General features: G+C 34.9%; 1 protein-coding gene across 2 annotated transcripts in view; it reads right to left on the reverse strand.

Moving 5' to 3' along the window:
- LRRC7 (leucine rich repeat containing 7) overlaps window positions 1–24,585 on the reverse strand; it is a 448,351-nt gene that overhangs the window by 294,819 nt on the left and 128,947 nt on the right. For both annotated transcript variants that reach the window (XM_047084407.1, XM_047084406.1), the window contains exon 3: window positions 13,868–13,985. In XM_047084407.1, the coding sequence (XP_046940363.1) occupies window positions 13,868–13,985 (118 nt within the window). The remainder of the gene's footprint in view (window positions 1–13,867; window positions 13,986–24,585) is intronic.

The raw sequence follows: 24,585 nt of genomic DNA on the forward strand, positions 1-24,585 counted from the left end.
TGTCTCCCTCTCTCTCTTCCCCGCCCACACTCATTCTCTCTCTCTCTCTCTCTCTCTCTCTCTCAAAAATAAACATTAAAGAAATATTGGGGATATAGCATAAAAAAGAAGGACACATTCTCTTCATTTGTGGAGCTTATATATTCTATCAGAGAAATTTGTATAATAAAACAAAGATAATTAATAGAAATATAAATGTATAAAATTATATAGTATCTTAGCAATGAGAAATGCTATGGGAAAAGATAATTAGAGCAGAATGAAAAGGATCAGAAATACCTGGGAATGTCCAAGTTAACCAGGGTGATAGGGTAAGCCTCATTGATTGGGAAGATGGCATTTGAGCAAGGACTTGAAACTGAGAGAGATAGAGACACATATGACTGGATGTCTGAGGGTGGAAAGTAAAAGCCTTTCAGGCACAGGGAATAAATAGTGAAAATTCTATAAGGCCTGAGTATGCCTGGTGTATTCTAGAAATAGCAAGGAGTCCAGAGTGGTTAAAACACAGCCAGGAAGAGTAAAGTAGCAAAACATTAAGTCAGAGGGATAATAAGGTTGTGTATGTGGGTGAGCAGATGAGGGTGTCAACCCATTTGGGGCTTCTTAAGCCATTGCAAGGACTTTGGTTCTTACTCTGAATGAAATAAAGTGACATTGAAGGACATGAGTGTATTATGATCTAATTTATAATTTAAGAGTATCACTTTGGTTCCCGAGTAAGGTGGCCTTTGTAAGAGGGAGGACAACTGGAGGCTGTATAGTAAAACATGAAAAGAGTTGATGGTGGTCTACTTCTGGGTGAAAGTAGTGGAAGGAGAGAGAAATGAATGGAGCCTGAATGTATTTTGAATGTAAGACCAATAGGATTTCCTGATAGATTAGATCTGGAGTATGAAAAAAAAAAAAAAGGGAATCAAGGATGACTGTAGGCTTTTTTGCTCAAGCAACTTGGATGAAGGGGTTGCCTTTAACTTAGATGAGAAAAAGCAATATGTGAAGTAGGCTTTGAAGAGAAGATAAACAGTTCATTTTTTGGACATGTGTAATTTGAGACTTCTAAGAGGAGATGTCAGGTAGTTGTTTTTTATGAATCTAGAGTTTAGGAGAGAAGTCTAGACTGTAGGTCAAAAAACTGGGGATCCATGATTACATAGATAGTATTTAACCATGAGACAAAATATGAACACCAATGATGTGAGTGAGATAATGAAGAAAAGAGGACCAAGAACCAAACCATGAAGGACTCCAAAATGAGGATAGGGAGAAGAGGAAGAATCAACATAGGAGACTGAACAAGATCAATCTGACAGATGGGACAGATAATTAGTAAGTATTGACTTCTAAAAGCCAAATGAAGTAAACGTATCAAGTGGGAAGAAGTGATCAGTTGTTTGAAATGATGCTGATAGGTCAAGTGAAATGATGACCAAAAACTGCCTGTAGATTTAGTAATGAAGAAATCAGGGTGATCTTGACTGGAATGATGTTGTTGGAGTAGTGGGCTTGAAGATAAGAGTGGTTTGAGAGAGGAAGAGGAACAAAATTGTAGATAGAGAATACAGACAACCCCACCTAGTGCTTTTGCTACAAGCAGGGGGAGGGGGAGTCATTCAGGAAAGAGGAGCTAAGAAGTTTTGTTTAGAATGGAAAAATAACAGCATGTGCATACACCAATTAGAGTAAACAAGCAGAAAAAAACCTTGATTATGTAGTAGAAAGCAAGGAGAATTGTTGGAGTGATATCCATGGGTAGGCAAGAGAGGGTGGTTATTCAGTGGCTTCAGAGAGGAACAGGAATAGTTCATCTGTACTAATGGGCAGGAATCAGAGAATACGAGTGCAGATGCTTGTGGATGGGTAGATATGATGGTAAGTGTCTGGGGGAAGTTATCATCCGAGAGCTTTGATCTTCTCAGTGGAGTAGAATCAGTAGCCATAAAGATAGGAGAGAAGGTATGGGAGTTTGAAGAAAGAGTAAAACAAATGAAATAATCACAAGAAGAGGAGAGGCAATGGATTAAGGAAGTAAAACGTGACTTTGGAGAAGTGTTAAGGCTGCATTTCAGATTTTCGATCATGAATTTAAAGTGATATCAGTGTGATTGAATGTTTTTTCCAGATCCTTTTAGCAATAGGTAGAGAGTTGGGTTCAACCAGGTTTGTAATTTTACTGAGCCAGCACAGTGATATAAAAGGAGGAAAGATGTCAAGGGTATCATTTGACAAGTGACCACAGAATCCAAGCCATGTAAAGAGGGAAAAAGAAAATATATGAACAAAAAGGCAAAGTTGGAAAGATATGTCAGAATATTAATAGATTGGTGGTTCTGACAGGGCTAAATCATGTTTCAAGCTATAAGAGAAAGTCATCTGGAAAAATAGGAGGATGGAGTTAGAGAGTGAGATTCATCAGTTGACATGAATTTCTTAATATTCCTGACAGTACCTAGATCAGACCTAGGAAAACAATGAAAAGTCAGTGTTTATTAAATTGGATCTAATTATATTTTCACATCAATACCTTGAAGCAATGAACTAAAATACTTTACAAATATGGAAAGAAACTTGATTTTAGTCAGAGGGCTTAGATTGAAAGGTATCTCTTTCTATTCAAACATAAAATTGGGGTGCCTGGGTGGCCTGTTGGTTAAGTGTCCGACTTCGGCTCAGGTCGTGATCTTGTGGCTCCTGAGTTTGAGCTCTACGTCTGTATCTGTGCTGACAGCTCGGAGTCTGAAGCCTGCTTTGAGTTCTGTGTCGCCCTCTCTCTCTGCAATCCCCTCACCCCCACTCATGCTATGTCTGTCTCTCTCTCTCTCTCTAAGATAAATATTTAGCAAAAAACATAAAAGACTTCCTACAAATACCAAATTTGGAATGATTTAGTGTTCTCTAATGCATTAAAATTTATGTTTATTACTGGGGTGCCTGGATGCCTCAGTCAGTTAAGCATCCGACTCTTCATTTTGGCTCAGGTCATGATCTCATGGTTTGTGAGATCGAGCCCTGCATTGGACTCTACATTAACAGTGTGGATGGAGCCTGTTTGGGATTCTCTCTCTCCCTCTCTCTGTCCTGCTCACACTTGCTCATTCTCTCTCTCCCTCTCTCTCTCTCCCTCACTCTCTCTCCCTCTCTCTCAAAATAAATAAAATAAACTTTTTTTTTTAAAAGAAGACCCTCTTTAATAACCAAATTTATTTTTGTTGCTTATAATTTTTGTATGAATTAGTATGCATGATAATAGTTGTGGATAGTGCATGTTGAAAAACTTGTTTACTGAATTTCACAGATATCATCAGTCTAAATGGTTCACTATGTGATATAAGTGCCATATGCTGATAAAAGACAAAAACTTCAATATTATGTCTTGTATAAAATAAAGGAAGAAAATAAATTTAGAAAATTTTAATATTTTTATATGCTATTTTGTGATACCGATTTTTATAATTGCTATTTTGTTTTCAATTTTGAGAAGGCAGGCAGGCTATTTATATATCTAGTAAATTGGATTAGATTTAGGAGCAGATAAAAAGAGAATTTTTGAGGACAAGTTTTAAGCACCTTGCTTTATTTCATATTTATAACAATTTTATAAAGTGGTTTATTACTCCCATTTAACTCCCATTTAACTCCCATTAACTCCCATTTAATGAAGAAACTGAGGCTTGCGGGGGAAGCCAGGATTTGAAACAAGGCCAACCTTATTCCAAATACTATCAAATTTTATCTATGTTAAGCTGCCTCCATCAAATCTAGGGTTTAAACTACTTTGGGGTATAAGTCTTAGCTACCCAAGATTCGTAAGGTAGCATTTATAACAAAGCACTATATATTGCATTTGTTCCATACATACTGTCTACGTCAACTACAAACAAGCTAAACTTTCTGGAACTCTGAATTTAGTGCACATTCATTATTGACTACGTAGCATTCTTACATGGTGCATAGTAAACTGCATTTGTTGTATAATTACCTTCAGTCAAATTTCAGATGGTATCAACTTCCTGAAACTTTAAGTATAGTGCTCAAGAATAAGGTTCCTTATCTCTGAATTTAACATATCTGCAACAAGTGCTATAAACCTAGTTCAGAATGTTTGTATTCCTTATATACCATTCAACTGACAGTTATTAGAAGGAACAAATAGGAAGGGGTGCCAGTATGAATAAATTATAACTGATAATCTGATAATAGAAGGGATGATGGGAAAAACTACAAAATTAATAACAGAACTATTCAAGTCTATCATTCTTATCTTTCTTAGAGGCAAGCAGCTACACATATTAAAAATAAACGTTCAATAAGACAGCCCATGATGAACTCAAATCAACCTGGAAAATTTAAATTGCATTAATTACACCAATTTAAAGAAGATAATGCAATATGAAACATCCTTGGAACAATTTCCAACCAGAATGATTAAATAAAATTAAATATTTTGATATATAGAAGGATAAATTATAATTTTATTTTGGAAAATTAGTTTGTATATAAACCCTCATTCCCCAAAGATATTTGGTAAATGAGGCAATACTCCACTGAGTAGGAAGCAATGATTATAGGGAGATTTCAGAGGGAGCAATCTACTGCATGAGAAAGGAAACACAGTCAGGAATTAGATTACTAAATTTGTGAGAAACTGTATAGGCAAATTACACCTTAAAAGAAAGAGAGAGAAAAAAACAAGAAGAATAAACAGACTGGAATGGTTTGCTTTACCTCTAACCACTCTGGTGAAGAGAATGGAGAACTCGGTAGGAAGGTAAGCAAGGATAATCAAAAAGTCTCCTGCAAGACTATGTCTATTTTAGTGGTATTATGAAGAGAAAAACCAAATGCAGGTACACTAATGAATAATTCCAGACAGTCAGGCAACTGATTCTGCCTTAGGGACATGTCTGGCAAACATTTTGAGAAGTCTCTGTGACCTTGACCAACAATGAGTTGATTCACAGAGGAATAAATCTCACATAGATAAAATGAGTTAATGAGTGATACCTGATTCCCTCTCTCCCTTTCTCTATTTCAAAAATAAGCACATTGAAAAACAACCATTCTTAACAGTGAAATGAACTGCTTCATAATCTAACTTCATAGTCGATCGATGAATTCTTCCTTCATTATCAATCAACCACTTCATTGAGCACTTACTGCCTGGACATTGATGTGGCCACTGAGGTTGGAGAAGGAGTGTGTGGTATAGCAGTTATTGTTCTCAAGGAGTTTATACTGATGCGGGGAGGGAGTCAGAGTAGTAGAGAGAGGGCTCACATGCTTCATTATCAGTTCAATGTTTTTCTCTTACAATTTTCCAGGATTTACAAAGACGCAGAAAACAGGTTAATCACTCAGCTCAGAAAAGGCTCTGCTGTTACTCAAGGAAAAGTTTTCAGTTTAGGTGAAAGAACAGACCTCAGAATGATGAGAAGGTGAGGGTAATTCCTTTTTAAAAATATATATTATATTACCCGATTGTAAACTCCATACCCCGTGGAGTAAATCCAGATAATACATATAAGCATTGCTTGTTGATTTTATTTCCTGACGAAGACATCAGAAAAAGTTAAAAGTCCTGGCATCAGGCTGAGAAGGTGACAAGGACACAGGCCTGGTATTTGTTGCCATCATATTCTCTAATGGAAATACAGGGAGTCAATCCTTAGTTTATTTTAACACTGTAATCTTGTGTAGAAATGGGCTTTGTAGAAAGGAAACCTGTTTTAGAGTAAGGCAAGTGCTAGTGATTTTCAGATAAATAACACATTAAGAGTGTTGTGAGCAAGCCATTTAATAGGGCAAAATAATATGCTTTACTCTAAACAAACGGTCCAATGATTTGCCAAACACCAAAAAGCATATTTATTGTTAATTGAGAACAACTGCATGGTAACATATTCTCCCCAGCTCATAATAAAGCATCCCAAAATAGACTTCCCTAAGAATTTATATACATACTTCTTGAATCTCTTTCTCTTATGCTGAAAATTTTAAAGATTTTTATCATATAATTGGCTGCTCATTTCTTCTTTTTCTAGTGTGTTTGAGAGAAACTCACTCTCATAGAAAGTTGAGGATATTATTTGTCCTTAGTGTTTTGCATGCATTTAGGGAAAGGGTGGAATAATTGGCAAGTTAGTAAAACACATAATAATGCCTTCAACTCTGATTGCCTTTCATTTTAACTAACAATAGTGATTTTGCCCACTATGATGCTGTTCAAATCTCTTCTTGCATAGAAATAAGTTTTAGAGGATGAGAGAAAAATCACTTAATTGCTGCAGAATTAGGAAGGGCTTTCATGTTAATTCATTTTCATTAAAGTCGTTAAATTATAGCATCAGTCTCTCTGAAGCTATGATAAATCAACATCAGACTTAAAACTGAACCACTGCCTAATTAAACCTTATCATTCATTGTCTTGCTTTACCATATAAAACAATTTACTCCATTATGACCATGTATCAGCTCTACAAAAAGGCACAGACTATTTATTCAGAGATCACAATATCATAAAATGTGTTTATCTCTGATAAACAGGATTTTTATTTTACTACTGAATTAAGATCTAACGAATAAATAATAAAAAATCCATTGGCATGGAAAGTGATGCATTTACCCATGGATTGCTGCATGTAGTTTTGGTAACAAAAACACTTAAGAGAGGAAGGGTGATTTAAATGCAGCATGAATGTTTATTTACTTGTCTCTCTCCCCTCTCTGTGTCTTTATATATGTATCTATCTATATCTATATCTATATCTATATCTATATCTATCTATATCTAATCATCTTATGTAATTATATTATATTATTAGTAGATCCTTAGTGTGTACTCAATAACCAGAGAATATGTATTTTTTTAACACTTATTTATTTTTTGAAGACAGAGAGAGACAGAGTGCAAGCAGGGGGTGGGGTAGAGAGAGAGGGAGCCACAGAATCCGAAGCAGGCTCTAGGATCTGGGCTGTCAGCAAAGAGCCTGATGTAGGGCTCAAACTCACAAGCCCAACCAACTGAGCCACCCAGGCAACCCAAATATGTATTTTTATTACAAACAAAACCAAATATTTATAAAATTGACAATACACTTGGCCACAATGTGAAAGTCAATAACGAGAAATCAGTATAATCTAGACCATGTAGTCTGCAATATAGTTCAATAAGAATAATGTGATGACTAAAAAAGTCTCAAATATGTTAGAATACTGAAAGTAACTGAGTAAATCCTAAGAAAGGAGGAGAATGATAAACATTGCTACAGTTGGAAATGGAAAAGTAAAAATCAATGATGGAAAATAAACAAGCCAACCAATAGAGACACTAACATGCCAAAGAGTATTATTTGAAAAGTTAGTAAAGTAGAAAAACTTCTGGCAGGATGGATGATTAAAAAAAAGAAAAGTAAAAGACATGGGACACCTGGGTGGCTCAGTCAGTTAAGCACCGGACTTTGGCTCAGGTCATGATCTTGTGGTTTGTGAGTTCAGGCCCCGTTTCAGGCTCTATGCTGACAGCTCAGAGCCTGGAGCCTGCTTTGGATTCTGTGTCTCTCCCTCTCTCTGCCCCTCCCATTCTCATGCTCTATCTGTCTCTGTCTCTCAATAATAAATAAATGTTTAAATTTTTTTTTAAAAGTAAAAGATGTCATGAGTAAACAGTATTAGAAATACAAAGGAACAAATGGCCACTGATATGGTAGAGATATATGAAACACATAAGAGAAGCCTATGGGTGATGTTTGACAATAAAATTGAGTATCTACATGATGGGATAGGTGATTTCCTTGGAAATTATAACTTATTAAAAAATGACTCAAAATATATAAACATATAAAGGGTGGGAAAGAAAAACCTGTCACATGCAGAAAATATAATTTTATACATAAAAAATTCAAAAGAATCTAGTGGTTATGTATGAGAACTTACAATTCAGCACCATTGCTGAATGTAAGATTAAAATATGAAAATTAATAATGTTTCCATATAACATGAACTAAAGCTGTAAAAATCACTTTTAAAAAATGAATACAATATAAACTAGCAACTTAAACTGCTTACAGATAACTCTTGACAAAATGTGTGAAAGTCTCTCTTGGAGGAAATCACAAAATCTTATTGAAAGACACAAAATAAGACTTAAATAAAGCTAAAGTTCCATAGTATGCTCATAGATTACAATAGTTACTGTCACAAACATATTATTTCTTCCCAAATTAATCTTCAAGCCGATTAAAAAATGCCAATAAATTGTTTAAAAATTTCAAGAAGTTAAAACTAAAATTCATATGGAAGAGTTGAATACCAAGAATAGCAAGGCACTCTTGAAAAGGAAAAAAATGAGGTCTTGGGTTATCAGATATTGAAACTTAATATTAGTTATAGTGATCATAAAAATGTGATATTGGCACAGGAACAGGCAAGTGAGCTGACAGGGCAGGAAAGAGTTTGGAAAAAAATGTCTTTCATATGTAAAAGAGGTTGAATTAAAAATTAATGAGGAAACAAGGGATGATGTAATAAATGTTGCTGGACCAATTAATCATCTTACTCATATGGAAAAAATAAATTTTGATTATATACAGCATAGGAAAGTAAGTTGCAAATGGATTAAGGGCCTCAATGTGAAAAGAAAAACTAATACTTTTGGAAGAAAATATAGAGAAATATATTTATGATATTAAAGTAGGAAAGAAGTTCTTAAATAAGCTTTAAAAATACAGACTATAAAGGAAAGAGTGACAAATTTTATTACATTGAAATTGGCAACTTCTCCATGACAAATGGCATCCTAAGCAAAGTGAAAAGACCACAAATTGGGAGATAATATTTGTAGCCCATTTAACTAACAAGGAAAAAGTGTTCACAGTAAATAGATCTTTTGAATCACCAGGAACCTAACAGACAAACAATAAAAGAAATAAAATGGGCCAAAATGAAAATGTGCCAAAAAGACAATTTGTAAAGAAAGAATCTACACTTGCCAAAAAAAAGAAATTTAAAAATGCCAACTTTACTGGTGATTATGGAAATACAAATGACCAACCTACCCATATATATTCATCTGATTAGCCAACACTTAAAATATCTAATAATCCCAAATGTTGGCAAGAACATTAACAGTGGGAATATTGATACTGTAGCTACTATCATTACATGTACATTGATCATTTAAGGACAAATTTCAGAAACATGCGTGGAATGAAATACTTGTAGGCATTCAATGTAAAAATCCATTCTTTCCTTCAACTCCCATATGCATTCAGTTACCAAATCTTGCAAATTATCTCCTCAATGCACATGGAGGAAACATGTCTGTTTCCTTCTCAGCATTCCCATTGTTACAATCTTAATTTAGTCCCTTTGTCTCTTTGCTAGACTACTTAAGTAGCCTTCTAATTGGTCTCCCTATCCCCCCTATTCCCACCACCATTACCAAACTCATCCTTCACAAAGTAGCGTTAGCACTCTTTCTAAATTGCAGATATGGCTAGGTTATTCTCCTATTTAATGTACTTCAGTTGACAAAGGCTACAATGTAGATTCTCTAATGTAACAGTGAAATTCTAACAGTGCAGGTTAGGGTAGATGACATTTGGTTTTAAATACAATGTTTGGGGTGTTTGTGAAACGTATTATGGCTATGTTCAGCCTGCAGTTGGCTATACCAGTCTGAAGCTCAAGGAAGAGACCAAAACTTGACACAAAGTAGTCATTATTCCAGAGAGCAAAGATATTAAATATATTATTACATGTCAGGTTAGTGCTGATTTTAGTAGTTATTCATTATGTATTACAGTGCCATTTCCATCTTTTCCAGCACTCAGTTACACTTAACAGTTCCCCAGGATAGCAGGTGGGGACCCTATTCTATGTAGGTCCCTAATGGAATATAATATAAATATACAAGTGTATATTTGTTAAAAAATGCTTCTGTATAATGTTTATTTATTTGCCAAATATTTATTGAGCACTTGCCATGGTTGCTGGCCTTTGTTTTAGCAGCTCCAAATACAGAAATGAATAAGATAGTGCCTGATTTCAAGAGTTGCATAATATAATCATATATATAAGGGTATGCAGAAATTAAACAGTGAGATAAGTTCAAAATGAAAATATATACAAGGCATAAAGTTATCACAGATGAATGAACAATTAATTCTCTTTGTGTATAAAGGTCAGGAATGTATCTCAGAATAAATCACACCTGAAATGTCTCTTAAAGGTGATGAGGACTCTGGTTGAGGAGTTACAGCAGTGGGAAGGAATGAATATTTTGGGCAGACAAAATAGTATTGTTTCCTTGTGTCATGAGTAGCCAGTCTGATGCATTTGGGAACAACAATCTGGCATTACCTGAGGATGAAATGCAAGGGGATATGGGTCCTTTGGAGTTGTGGTTAGAGAGGTAGATGAAAGCTATTCACACAAATAGTGTAGATGTTTTCTATACACAATAGTTCACTTATCTAATGTTTTAATATAAAAGAGTAATTTTAAATTATGGAAGTTAAACAGTGAACAGGATTTCAAGTGGCAGAAATGGATGTGAAAAGTAAAGATTGGGGGCCACATGGACAATTAAAATCAGCCTCCGAGTGAATTAGTTTTGTCATAAAAGGTCACATATCAAATTCAAGCACATTTCAAGCAAATTTTTACCTAGGTTGACTAGTACTTAAGTGAGTCCCTGCCTCAAATTAATCATTCTACTGTCTGTACCTAAATGCCAATGCAGATTATATTCTCTCATGCCTTGACTCTTCCACCAGGACTATTCCAACCTTGTCAACGGTGATGCTGACACTGCCCTTACTTTTTCCTATCTAGTCTTTCTTCCCTTGACAGATTCCCAAAGGATGAGTTATGGCTCTTAAGTAACTATCTAGATCTCTGCCACAGATTTCAGGGATAGCTTTTTTAGGTACAATTTTGTGAAAGTATTGATGTGTCAAAATCTTTTACTGTTTGTGTAACTTTTAGCAATGGCTGATATATCATCGTGTTCCTCAAACCTTTTGTGCTGCTAACTTTGCAGATTATTTTGCCATGTCTAGCATGTATTTTTGCATAAATATTTCCAGAACATAGAGACCATAAGCACAGCAAAAAGTCCCTAATAATATTCACAAGGACTTCTATGGATGCTCACAGAGTTCTTTCTGAATTGAGGACATACAACTCTCAATTCACTTCCTGGCAACAAAAATGTCTTGATGCAAGAGGGCCACTAGGAGATAATTATAAAAATAACATATTTCTTAGGAATTTCATGTTTATATTTAGAAAAGTTTTTTCTAATCCTCTTAAAAAATAGATATTTATTTACTCAGAATACTCAGCTAAAGCTGACTGAAGACCAAGGGATGCATTATATTTGTCCATATAATATTTTTCATAAATTGTAATTTCAAAATAGAACTTGATGTGTTAATATATGTAAATATATAAGCAATATATATGTACCAAAATATCAATCCACACAAATATGTGGCCTATAAATCTATTCTTAATAAAGGTAGATGTAATGTCATCTTTCAATGGATCTAAATTTAGTTGCTATTCTAAGTCAACATGTGGTCCTTTTAGAATTGTCTTCCTGAAAACCCTCCAAGTGGTAAGTCAGGTTGGTGTAGAGAGATGTGTGTGTCCCCGTTTGCATACTGTTTTCTTCAAATGAAATGTTCTCACTTCCTCAATCCATAGCCTTTATTGAATAATTCCCTAATAAAATAGTCTTAATTTTCTAAGAATTTATCATTGTAACTTGTGCCATATACTTAAGCATCTCATTGTACAGCCTCATGATATTTATTTATAGGTGTTAGTCCTATTTCCCTAGTGACACTGTAGATGTCTCCATGACTCTTAGACTCATAGACTTGAAGAAATCACTAGCAATTCACACTGGTACTATCAACAAGTGTTCCATGTTCCAAAAGGAACATTCATGAATTCAATCAATAATATTTATCGAGCTTCTATAGTATGCCACACACTGTTTTAGGCAATAAAGATATACCAGTGACTAGAACAACAAAATTGGAACATTACTGAATTTAATTCTAGTAAATGGGACTCTAGACAATATATAAACAATTTAAATATGTAGTATGTCGGTTTCTCATAAATAGTATAAAGAAAATGAAATGGGGAAAGGAAATAGAGTGTGTATCTAGTGGATAATAACAGCAGGATCTTAATTTTAAATGGGATGTTCCAGAGTTTCTTAGGTATGCTACGTTTACATGTGATCAAGAGATTTTTCTGGTGGTCTTTAATGACACATTAAGATCCTTATGTACCTAGAATGTCAAACCAGTCTTACCTAGCTGCTGCTTCTTCTTCTTTTTTTTTTTAGTATGCTTGTTAGTTTTTCCTTTATTTTTTTGTTTCCTCTTTTTTAAAAAACACTTTATTGAAGTATAACTGATACACAAAGAACTGCACATATTGAATATATATAACGTAATGACTTTGGACATATGCAAATACCAGTGATAACATCACCACAAACAAGGTAACAGATTTATCCAAAACATCTCAGAGTTTCCTTGTGTCTCCATATTTTTTGTGTGGTAAGAACATTTAATATGAGATTTACCTTCTTAAAAATTTTTGAATTGCACAACATTGTTAACTATATGCACCATGTTGTAAAGTGGATCTCTATAATTTACTCATCCAGCATAAATGAAATTTTACAGCTACTGAATAACAACTTCTATTTGTCCTGACAGGACTTAGGTATCATTTCTTAGGGTAACTTTCCCTAACCACAGCAACTGGATTTATTCTACTAGTATACATGCCCTTCACATCCAACATATCTTCACACTAATTGTTTATTTAATCATCCATAATTACTTGTCTAATGTCTAATGCATCCATTAAAATGTAAGTTTCATGAAGGGAGGGACTTGTTTTGTTTACGCCTGTTCCTTTGGCACCAAACATACTGCCTGAAAAAGAAAAAAGCAACACGCACATGTACACACACACACACACACACACATACATGCACACATACATGCACACACACGTTTAACCAACTTGTTTAATGATTGAGGGTAATGTTTTATATCCTCATAGTGCCTGGACATAACCCTTTTGACTAATCTTTCTTTTATTCTAGTAAAATAAGGAGCCAAGTTAATTTGGAAGATTTATGAATATATGAGAACACAGGAAATCCCACAAACATTTAAAGGAAAATGTCATCAACATGAACATCAACATTAGCATCAGCATTAACATCACCACACATGTGAGTTTGGCCAGAATATAACAAATACTACTAAGCACTTATTATTTCCCAGCCACTGCTCAAGACATCTGAGATAGATATATCAGTGACCAAAACAGAAAAATCCCTCCTGCCTAATAACAGAATTTACAATCTGAGGCAGGAAAAGATAGGCAGTAACCATAATAAGTAAGTGAATTCTATAATACTGAGAAGATGGTCAGTGTTATGTGGAAACATGGAGCAAAGTAAGGGAAGTTGGGAGTTCAATTCCAAGTACAGTGAATAGGTACACCTCACTGAACATGTAGGAAAAAATTTTACTCTGATTATGAGGAAAATAAATGGTGTAAAGATAGTAAAATGTTCTGCAAAAGATTAAATCACATATCTGAATACAGGGGGGAAATGAGGCCTGAGTGAGCCAGAGATATTAATAAGTGGAGGGGAGAGAGGTTTTCTGTCTTTGATTTATAGTTTAAGATTTAACGTTTCAACAAAATTAACTTGGAGTTAAAACAAAATCAAATAAAAAGTGTTATATCATTTGCTAAGAGAAAACAAAGCATGTCTTCATATAAAAATTCAAATTATTTAGAGATAAGATGAGAATCTTACCATTTTTACTGATGTCGAGTTCTTTAAGATTAACTAAACTAGCAATAGTGGTTGGCAGATTTGAAAGATCATTATCAGGAATACTTAGTTTTCTTAGAGCTTGACAGTTGAACAATTGCTGTAAAAAAAATAATGATTAATTAGATTTCAATTTGGTTAAATCCATTCATACATAAACTCAGCAACAAAATTCAAATCACCATCTTTATAAATGGGGTAATAAAAGGACCAGCTGCAAAAGTCTCACCTTCTTCCACACTCATATTCTCAATTCTTTTCAGAATGCTTCATTTTCCATCTCCATGTTAGTGCATCACTATTCTCTGCTATCCAAATTCAAAACACAAGGGATTCTGTTTCTTCCCCTACTGTTTACTATTAATGTTCAATTTGCCTCTGATCCTATTGATTTTTTTTTCTTTCAAATATGTTCTGGAGTTGTCCCTTCCTTTCTATTCCCACAGCTACCAGGGTAACCTCAATTCTCTTTCTCTGCAACCACGTATTACTTCCATTTAACCATGTTTGACAGTTGTTTATTTGGCATGCAAGTACTGTGATACAACTGAATACATGGGCTCATATTTCTCTGTGTCCCTCCACAGTGCTTCATAAACATCTAGCAAATAAAACATTTAACTTCTTTTTTTTTATTTAAAAGATTTTTTTTTAATGTTTATTCATTTTTTGAGAGACAGAGTGTGAGCAGGGGAGGGTCAGAGACAGAGGGAGGCACAGAATCTGAAGCAGGCTCCAGGCTCTGAGTTGTCAACATGGAGCCCAAAGTGGGGCTTGAACTCACGAACTGCAAGATCACGACCTGAGCCAAAGTTGGACGCTTAACCAACTGAGCCACCCACGTGCCCCAAAACATTTAACTTCTGATATTTAGCTAAAAAAATCACTAGTGATTGGTTCATATCTGCCATCAGTCCAAAGTACTACGTGGAGAAGAGTTAAGTGTTAAAGCAATGGTTCTTACATCCAGCATGGTTTTAATCACTGGTAAATCGAGGTGCTTGTTTCAAATGTGGATTCTTGGGCTTTACCCAAAGAAGTACTGACATGATGGGTCTGGGATGGGGATCAAAATCTGCATTAAAAATTTTTTTTTAAATGTTTTTATTTATTTTTGAGACAGAGAGAGACAGAGCATGAGCAGGGGAGGGGCAGAGAGAGACGGAGACACAGAATCCGAAGCAGGCTCCAGGCTCTGAGCTGTCAGCACAGAGCCCAACGCGGGGCTCGAACTCACAGACCAGGAGATCATGACCTGAGCTGAAGTTGGACACATAACCAACTGAGCCACCCAGGCGCCCCTCCATTTTTTTTTAAGTTTATTTATTTTTGACAGAGACAGACTGTGAGCATGAGCTGGGGAGAAGCAGAGAGAGAGAGGGAGACACAGAATCCGAAGCAGGCTCCAGGCTCCAAGCTCTCAGCACAGAGCCTCATGTGGAGCTCAAAGTCATGAACTGTGAGATCATGACCTGGGCCGAAGTCAGATGCTTAACCGACTGAGCTACCCAGGTGCCCCTCAAAATCTGCATTTTTAAACAATACACTCTACTGATCTGATTATTTTGATGCGGGTGTTTCCAGTACCATATTTTGGGAAACAATGTTAGGTTTTTTAGCTCTGCCAATCTCATTTTGACTACTCAAGATATGAACAGTTGGGGCAGAATTTTTTATTCATTTCTGGAAGAATTATCTTAATGAGATTTTTTTCTATTTGACATTTCTAATTGTATTTTGCTGAATTTCCACAGATAAAGTGTCTGGTATCCAGGACTATGCAGTTGGCCCACAGAGCATTTACCTAGTGCTTATTCTTTCATGGAATTAGTTATTTATAGGCAAAAACAATGTAATCCATGGTTGTTATTTCTTAATTCATTAGTTTTTTTTTTTTTTTTTTTTAATTTTTTTTCAACATTTATTTATTTTTGGGACAGAGAGAGACAGAGCATGAACGGGGGAGGGGCAGAGAGAGAGGGAGACACAGAATCGGAAACAGGCTCCAGGCTCTGAGCCATCAGCCCAGAGCCTGACGCAGGGCTCGAACTCACAGAGCGCGAGATCGTGACCTGGCTGAAGTCGGACGCCCAACCGACTGCGCCACCCAGGCGCCCCTCATTAGTTTTTTAAAAACTAGATTGCACTGGTTTTTCCTTAAGATAAAACATACAGTTTCTTGCTTTTGGTTGGTCATTTTTGGCTCCTTATAAAGATTATTTCCAATACTTAACATAGTGCTAGAATTTCAAAATGCCATACAGAAGTGTCACTACCTCTTTTTATAAAACCTAAAAAAACAAAAAACCAAAAAGACAAAAACAAACAAAAAAAACTTTGATGGATTGTTTTTACTAATTACTAATTTTCCCTTTAAAAAATAGAAAAACAGATGTCTATACTCATGGTAGATGTTAATTTAAATTTTTGCACAGTCTCTATCATTCTGTTAGGACCATTAGGTCCACCCACATGCAATGTGGTTAGTTATACATATAAAGATTTTGGAAATTCAAATGCCTCATGATTGATGTTGGTAAGATGTACTAACTCTTTAATCTGATTACTATAACCATTTTATTCAAAATTCGGACAAATTATTTTCAAACAGCTTTTTTTTTTTATAAAATTCAAGTTTCATCATCACCACAAAATTCTCAATTTATCTCAAGAATTAATTAGAGGTCCTTGTTTTGTTGAAGATTAATGGACCATATAGTTGCGGGTTAATTTGAGTTTTCTATTCTGCTCTATCAATCTATGTCTGGTTTTATGCCAGTAACATACCGTCTTGACACTACAGCCTTGTAATATAGCTTGAAGTCTGGAATTGTGATGCCTTCAGCTTTGCTTTTCTTTTTCAAGATTTTTTTTAGCTATTTGGGGTCTTTTGTGGTTCCACAAAAATTTTAGGATAATTTTTCTCTACCTATGTGAAAAATGCTGGTGGTATTTTGATAGGAATTGCATTAAATGTGTAGATTACTTTGGATAATATTGACGTTTTAATGATATTTGTTCTTCCAATCTGTGACCACAGCATGTTTTTCCATTTCTTTGTGTCATCTTCAATTTCTTTCTTCAGCATTTTATAGTTTTCAGAGTATAGATCATTTACCTCTTTGGTTAGGTCTATTCTGAAGAGTCTTATGGTTTTTGGTGCAGTTGTTAATGGGATTGATTCCTTGATTTCTCCTTCTGTTGCTTCATTATTGGTGTATAGAAATGCAACAGATTTCTGTATGCTGAATTTGTATCCTGCGACTTTATTCATGTATCAGTTCTGGCAATTTTGCGGGGGGGGGGGGGTGGGTTGGATTTTCTATAACGGAGAGAAGACAGTTTTTAACAAGTGATGTTGGCAAAACTGGACATCAACATGCAAAAGAATGAAACTGGACTACTTCCTTACATCATACACAAAAATAAATTCAAAATGGATTAAAGACCTAAGTGTGAGATAGGAAACCATTAAAATCCTAGAGGAAAACACAGGCAATAACCTTTTTGACACTGGCCATAGCAACTACTTACTAGATATGTTTCCTGAGGCAAAGAAGATAAAAGAAAACATAAATATTGGGACTTCATCAAAATAAAAAGCTTTTCTGCACAGTGAATGAAACAATCAACAAAATTAAAAGGCAACCCTGTGAATAGAAGAAGATATTTCCAAATGACATATATGATAAAGGATTAGAATCTAAAATATGTAAAGAACTTAAAAAACTCAATACCAAAACCCCAAATAATCTAGTTAAAAAATGGGCAGAAGACATAGGTAGATATTTTTCCAAAGAAGACATCCAGATGACTAACAGACACATGACAAGATGCTCATTATTCATCATCAGGGAAATACAAATAAAAACTAACAATGAGATATCACCTCACACCTGTTAGAATGGTTAAAATTAACAACATAGGACACAACAGGTGTTGGTGAGGATATGAAGAAAAGGGAACCCTTTAACACTGTTGGTGAAAAAATGCAAACTGGTGCAGCCACTCTGGAAAACAGTATGGAGGTTCCTCAAAAAGTTAAAAATCAGGGGCACCTGGGTGGCTCAGTTGGTTAAGTGTCTGACTTTGGCTCAGGTCATGATCTCATGGTTCCTAAATTCAAACCCCATGTTGGGCTCTGTGCTGACAGTACAGAGCTTGGAGCTTGCTTCAGATACTATGTTTCACTCTCTGTCCCTCTCCCATTTACACTGTGTCTCTCTCTCAAAACTAAATAAATATTAAAATTTTTTTAAAAAAAATTAAAAATGAAACTACCCCTATGACCCAGCAATTGCACTACTAGGTATTTACCAAAAGGATACAAAAAATACTAATTTGAAGGGATACATGCATACCAGTGTTTATAGCAACATTATCAACAATAATCAAATTATGGAAAAAGCCCAAATGTCCATCGACTGATGAATGGATAAAGAAGAAGTGGTATATACATACAATACAATATTATTCAACCATAAAAAAAAATTAAATCTTGCCACTTGCAAAAATGTGGATGGAGCAAAGAGACTATTATACTAAGTGAAACAAGTCAGAGAGAGACAAATACCATATGATTTCACTCATACGTGGATATAAGCAACAAAACAAATGAACATGGGGGAAAAAGAGAGAGGCAAACCAAGAAACAGACTCTTAACTGTAGAGAACAAACTGATGATTACAGGGGAGGTGTGCAGGGGGATGGTTTAAATAGGTGGTGGCTATTATGGAGGGTAGTTGTGATGAGCATAGGGTGTTGTATAAAAGTGATCATCGTTAAGCTCTAAACCTGAAACTAATGTTACACTGTATGTTAACTAACTGGAATTTAAATAAAAACTTGGAAAAAAATAAAATTAAAAAAAAATAATTAATAGAGGACACTATATTCTTCTTCACTTTTAAATGATCTAGGTCCAGAGCATAGTTCTAAAAACTCCTAAACACCTTATTACATGGAGAATTGAAGACTCCTCTGGTATAGAGGTTAAAAGCATGGCATTTTGAATCAGCTTGATGTGGGTTTAATTCCCATGCATCTAGTTATTAGCTGTGTGATCTTAGGCAAGTTACCTAACATCTCTGAACTCTATCAATTTCCTAACTCGTAAAAATGGGAAAATAACATTACCTAACTTGAAGGGTTGTTGAGATATTTAAATGAGTTAATATATTTCATCAATTTTAAGTACTGCATTTTTTTACATAGTAACATCTTTGATATTTGTAATGAATTGTACAATCATGAGCAAGTTACAATTTTTAAGGAGTGTACCTTTCTTAGTGGCACAATGATGGCATACCTTATTGTATTGATTAATAGCCTTGGATTTAATGAAATGAATAACTTATGAAAATGTAAAAGTATTAGGCACATAGTAAGAGCTTGATAACTGTTAGACATTCTGAGTATTTATATATGCAGATACAGAGGCATACCTATATAGTAATTGATTTCTTACTTTTCTATATGATGAGGTCTTTGAAGGCAAGAGTCTTGTTTAATTCATCTTGATATCAACTTGTTTCACCTTTGTATATGCCAAAGCAGCTAGCACAGTGTCTTGTACATAGTGTATGCTGAATAAATATCTTTGAAAGTACACTTAGATAAGCCAAAGGAAAAATGAGGAAAGTGGCAAATTCCAGCCGAGAGTGGTACTTCACTGAACTGGAAATTTCAGATAGGTAAACAATCTCAGTGGAATCTAAATTTCATGAACAAAGCAGTCAGCTTTGAACATGAGTCAAAATGTCTACAAGTTGGCAAAGAAATTAAGAAGGCATTTTAGTGATTCTTGCAAGATTCAAGCTTTGAATGAAAATGAAATAATGATTATGAAACAGCTGCAATTCTTTCATACAGTATAAAAGAGAAAACATAATTAATAGTTAATAGAGTAAGCCTGTTAATGGTAATGGTTATCCTGGTTTTCATTTGTTAATGATATTTCACATTTCAAAAACAATAAAACTGTTTTGAGTCTTAAAATATTTTTGTAGTGAAGTGTTCTTGGGCTAAATGAAGCAGTTTAACTCTGACAGAAATTGGTTTGAGAAGAGTACACAATTTAAATTACTGACTCCGGAAAGCAATGGTTAGATTTTTAAAAACATTTTTTAATGTTTATTTATTTTTGAGAGAGAGACAGACAGACAGACATTGGAGAAGGGGCAGAGAGAGAGGGAGACACAGAATCCAAAGCAGGCTCCAGGCTCTGAGCTATTAGCACAGAGCCCAACGTGGGGCTCAAACTCATGGACTGTAATAACATGACCTGAGCCAAAGTGGGATGGATGCTCAACTGACTGAGCCACCCAGGTGCCCCAATGGTTAGATATTTTTTAAGAGAGCTGATACAAAAGATAAAGGTCTGAGTGTTGAAATAAAACATATTTGGAGCCAAAAATGTATATTCTAAAAGGCATAATATTCATTTATTCATGGAAAACCATTAACTGATACTTGTTACAAACTACATACTATGCTAAGTGAAAGGGTCACAAAGTGAGTAAGACACAGCAACTGCGATCAGATTGCTTACAATTTAATATTTAGACAATAAATTAGATACAATGTGAATAAAAAGTCTGCCAAGATAAATATCAGGTGTGATGAAAACACAAAAGGAGAATATCTGCACCAAATTATGTTGATGATAGTGGTGGGGTTGACTCATGAGAGTACACCTGGACGGGGCAATGAAAAAATGGATCACCCAAAAGACAGCACAAGTTAGCCAGATGAAGGCGAAAGAGGGATAATAATGGGACTTTCTGTAGCATTTAAAGATATTCCCACTCAAAGACTGTGTAACTGAAACTAATTTCAGATAATTAGTTTCAAAGCATGAGGAGACTTGGATCTTTGAGTGAATGCTCTGAATCTACAACATTTACATGCATTTAAAATACATTTAGTGAATACCTATCATATGCTATGGTCTATGTTTAGCACTGAAAATAAAGACATGAAGTGATACTGTCAATTTCTGTTTTTAACAGTATGGTGGACTAACTATTCAAAGAAAAACATTGTAGTGAAGCAGAGCTACACACACACACACACACACACACACACACACACACACACACAACTAAATTCTGGCTGTAAAGTACAAGAATTCCTCAAATTCCAGAATAACAAAGAAAATTATAATGCATAGAGTTAAATAGGTCTACATTTAACTTTTGCTCCAGTGATATCTGTTGGTCTCTGGTGCCTGAAGCCTGAGGTGTTTTGTGTTTTGTTTTGTTTTGTTTTGTTTTGTTTTGTTTTGTTTTGTTTTGTTTTGTAAATAGAAGGATGGAAAACTCCTTGGGATCTGAACAGAGTGGGAGCTTGGCTTACAGACCACACCAGTTAGAGTTGGGATCTCCTAAGGGTGAATGAACTAGAAAAAACAGTCCTGCAAAGAGGGTTGGTGGGGAATGCATGCTTTTTTTCAGTTTGGCTCTGAGTGAAGTGAGAAGAAAGAAAGAAAAGAATAAGAAAGAAAGAAAGAAAGAAAGAAAGAAAGAAAGAAAGAAAGAAGAAATGAAGGGGAGAGAAAGAGAGAGAGGGAGGGGGAGGGGAGGGAGACAGGAATGATGGAAGGAAGGAAGGGAAGGAAAGGAAAGGAAGAGACAAGAGGGAAAGAAAAAAAATTGGAAAGGTAAAAAAAAGAAACAACTAAGGAAAGGAAGGGAAAGAAGGAAAACTGGTACAAAAAAGGAATGGAAGGAGGGAGGAAAGGAAAGGAAAAAGGTAGGGAAAAAGAAAAGGAAAGGAACAAATAAAAAAGACACAGAAAGAAAAACAAAAATTAGCCTTCTAGGGATTTCCAACTACAGCCTATCTTCCAGTGAGTTAGGGTGTGGAATTCACAGTATCTATAAAGCTCCTTAAAACCCAATCCAGAGTTACAGGTGGTCTAGATTACTACTGCCCCCAAATTACTGGTAAAAGTAAATACAAGTCTCCTCTGAAGGAATGTATTTTAAATTCAGGCCTCAATGAATTCCCACAGATAAAGTTCCAAGAAACATGGGATCATTAAAAAAAAAAATCACTAAATATATAATTAAATAATCAACTGAATGAGATACTACAGAAAAATAATCTTGCCTCTAAATAATGCAAATACTAGAATTATAAAACACAAAATGCAATTTATACACAGAAATAAAAGTATGATTTGAAAGAAAGCATGATGATAAAACAAGACATTATCAAAAAGAGCTCACAGAACAGAAGAATAAACATGGCTGGAGAAAGTAATTGTGAACTAGATAGTAAGAAGAAATGAACTGAATGAAAGACAAGGAGATGGAAAATAGAAAAGACTGGTTAGATGGCATGAAGAATACAGTAAGAAGAGCTTTTTGAAATGTACATAAAATTTACTAGAGAAAAAGAGGATGAGGTTCTTAAGGAATTCCAGAATTATTGAGAGACCCTCATCTTCAGGTTGAGGAAGCTCAACAAATTCTAAATAAGATAAATCAAAAATAACTATATGTAAACTTATATGAATCTGCAGAGTATCAAAGGCAGTAGATCTTAAAAATTACCAAAGAGGAAAGATTACCTTCTAAAGATTGAGAAAGAGAAAGACAGAAGATTTACCAATTAAAGCAATGATTCATTAGATGTTATTACTAAAATACTAAGAGTAAGTAATATAGTATTTACAGCTACTTTTTAGGAAAAGGACAACATGACAACATTTTTAGACAAAGACAAACTGAGTTTACTACCAAGACACTTTCGCCAAAACAACTGTCAAAGAGTATCTTTTAGGAATAAGGCAAATGACTCTAGCAGAGAGGTCTGAGCTACAAGAAGTAATAGCATTAACATTTTTAAAAATTTAAAATACACAGTTGGTTAAATCTAAAGAAGCATTGGCCATATAAAAATAAAAATGGCAAAATTTTTAATTAAGGTTTAAAACATCAACATAAGGGGGCACCTGTGTGGATCAGTCAGTTAAGTGTCCAACTCTTGATCTTGGCTCAGGTCATGATCTCAAGGTTTGTGGGATAGAGCCCTGCATCAGGCACTAATAGTGCAGAGCCTGCTTGGGATTCTCTTTCACCTACTCTTCCCCTCCCCAGCTTGTCCATATGCCTTTTTTTCTCTCTCTCTCTCAAAGTAAAGAGATAGGTAAATACATACATACATACATACATACGTACATACATACATACATAAATGTAACTGAAAACAGTTTGGTAGTGGCATAAAAACCGACATATAGATCAACAGAATAGAATTGAGAGCCCAGAAATAAACCTACTTATATACATTCAACTAATTTTTGACAAGGTAGCCAATAAATGAAAGGATAGTCTCTTCAGTAAATTGTGATGGGAAAACTGGATAACCACATGGGAAAAAGTGAAATCAGACACCTATCTTATATCACTTACAAAAATTAATTCAAAATGAGTTAAATACTAAATGTAAAATGTGAAACTGTAGGACTACTAAAAGAAAATATAGGTAAAAAGCTCTTTGACATTGGTTTTAGCAAAGATTTTGGGGACGTGACATCAAAACCCAAACAACAAAAGCACAAATAAACAAGTGAGACTACATCAAACTAAAAAGTTTGTGCACACCAAAAGAAATGATCAGCAAAATACAAAGGTAACCTACAGAATAAGAGAAAATATTTTTAAACCATTTATCCAATAAGGGGTTAATATCTATAATGTATAAGGAACTCATATGACTCAATACTAAAACAAAATAAAACAAAAAACAAAATGATCTTATCAAAAAATGGGCAAAGGACTTTTCCAAAGCAGACATACAAATGGTCAACAGGTACATGAAAATATGCTTGACATCGCTAATCATCAGGGAAATGTAAATCAAAACCACAATGACACATCACCTCCTACCTGTTAGAATGGCTATTACCAAAAAGACAAGAAACAAGTATTGGCAAGGCTGTGGAGAAAAGGGGACCTTTGTGCTCTCTTGGTAGAAATGTAAACTTCTGCAGCCACCATTAAAAACAGTATGGAGTTTACTCAGGAAATTAAAAATAGAACTACCACATGATTCAGCAATCCCACTTCTGGGTATATACACAAAGGAAATGAAAACACTTACTTCAAATAGATATCTCCACCTCCATATTCATTGCAGCATATTCACAATACCAAGACATAGAAATAACCTGTGTCCATCAACAGATGAATGAAGAAAGAAGGTATGGTGTGGGGTGCATGGGTGGCTCAGTTGTTTAAGTGTCCGGCTCTCGATTTCAGCTCAAGTCATGATCTCATGGTTCATGAGTTCGAGCCCCACATTAGACTCTGCACTGACAGTGCAGACCCTGGGTGGGATTCTCTCTCTCCTTCTGCTTCTGCCTCTCTCCCTCTCTCTTTCAAAATAAATACATATGTGTGTGTGTGTGTGTGTGTGTGTGTGTGTATCTCCGGGAATGCTATGCAACCATAAACAGAAGGAAATCCTGCCTTTTGTGAAAACATGGATGGATCTTGATGGCTTTATGCTAGGTGAAAGAAATCAGAGAGAGAAAGCCAAATACTGTATGATCTCAATTATATGCAGAATCTAAAAAATTTGAACTCATAGGAACAGAAAGTAGAATGGTGGTTGTCAGGGACTGTGGGATGGGAGAAATGGGAAGATATTGGTTAAAGGTTATAAATTCCAAGCTATAAGATAAATAAGA

Source organism: Lynx rufus, unplaced genomic scaffold, assembly GCF_022079265.1.
Source record: "Lynx rufus isolate CCGP_SWC_20201006 ecotype Redwood Valley unplaced genomic scaffold, mLynRuf1.p SCAF_2, whole genome shotgun sequence".
Classification (NCBI taxonomy): Eukaryota; Metazoa; Chordata; class Mammalia; order Carnivora; family Felidae; genus Lynx; species Lynx rufus.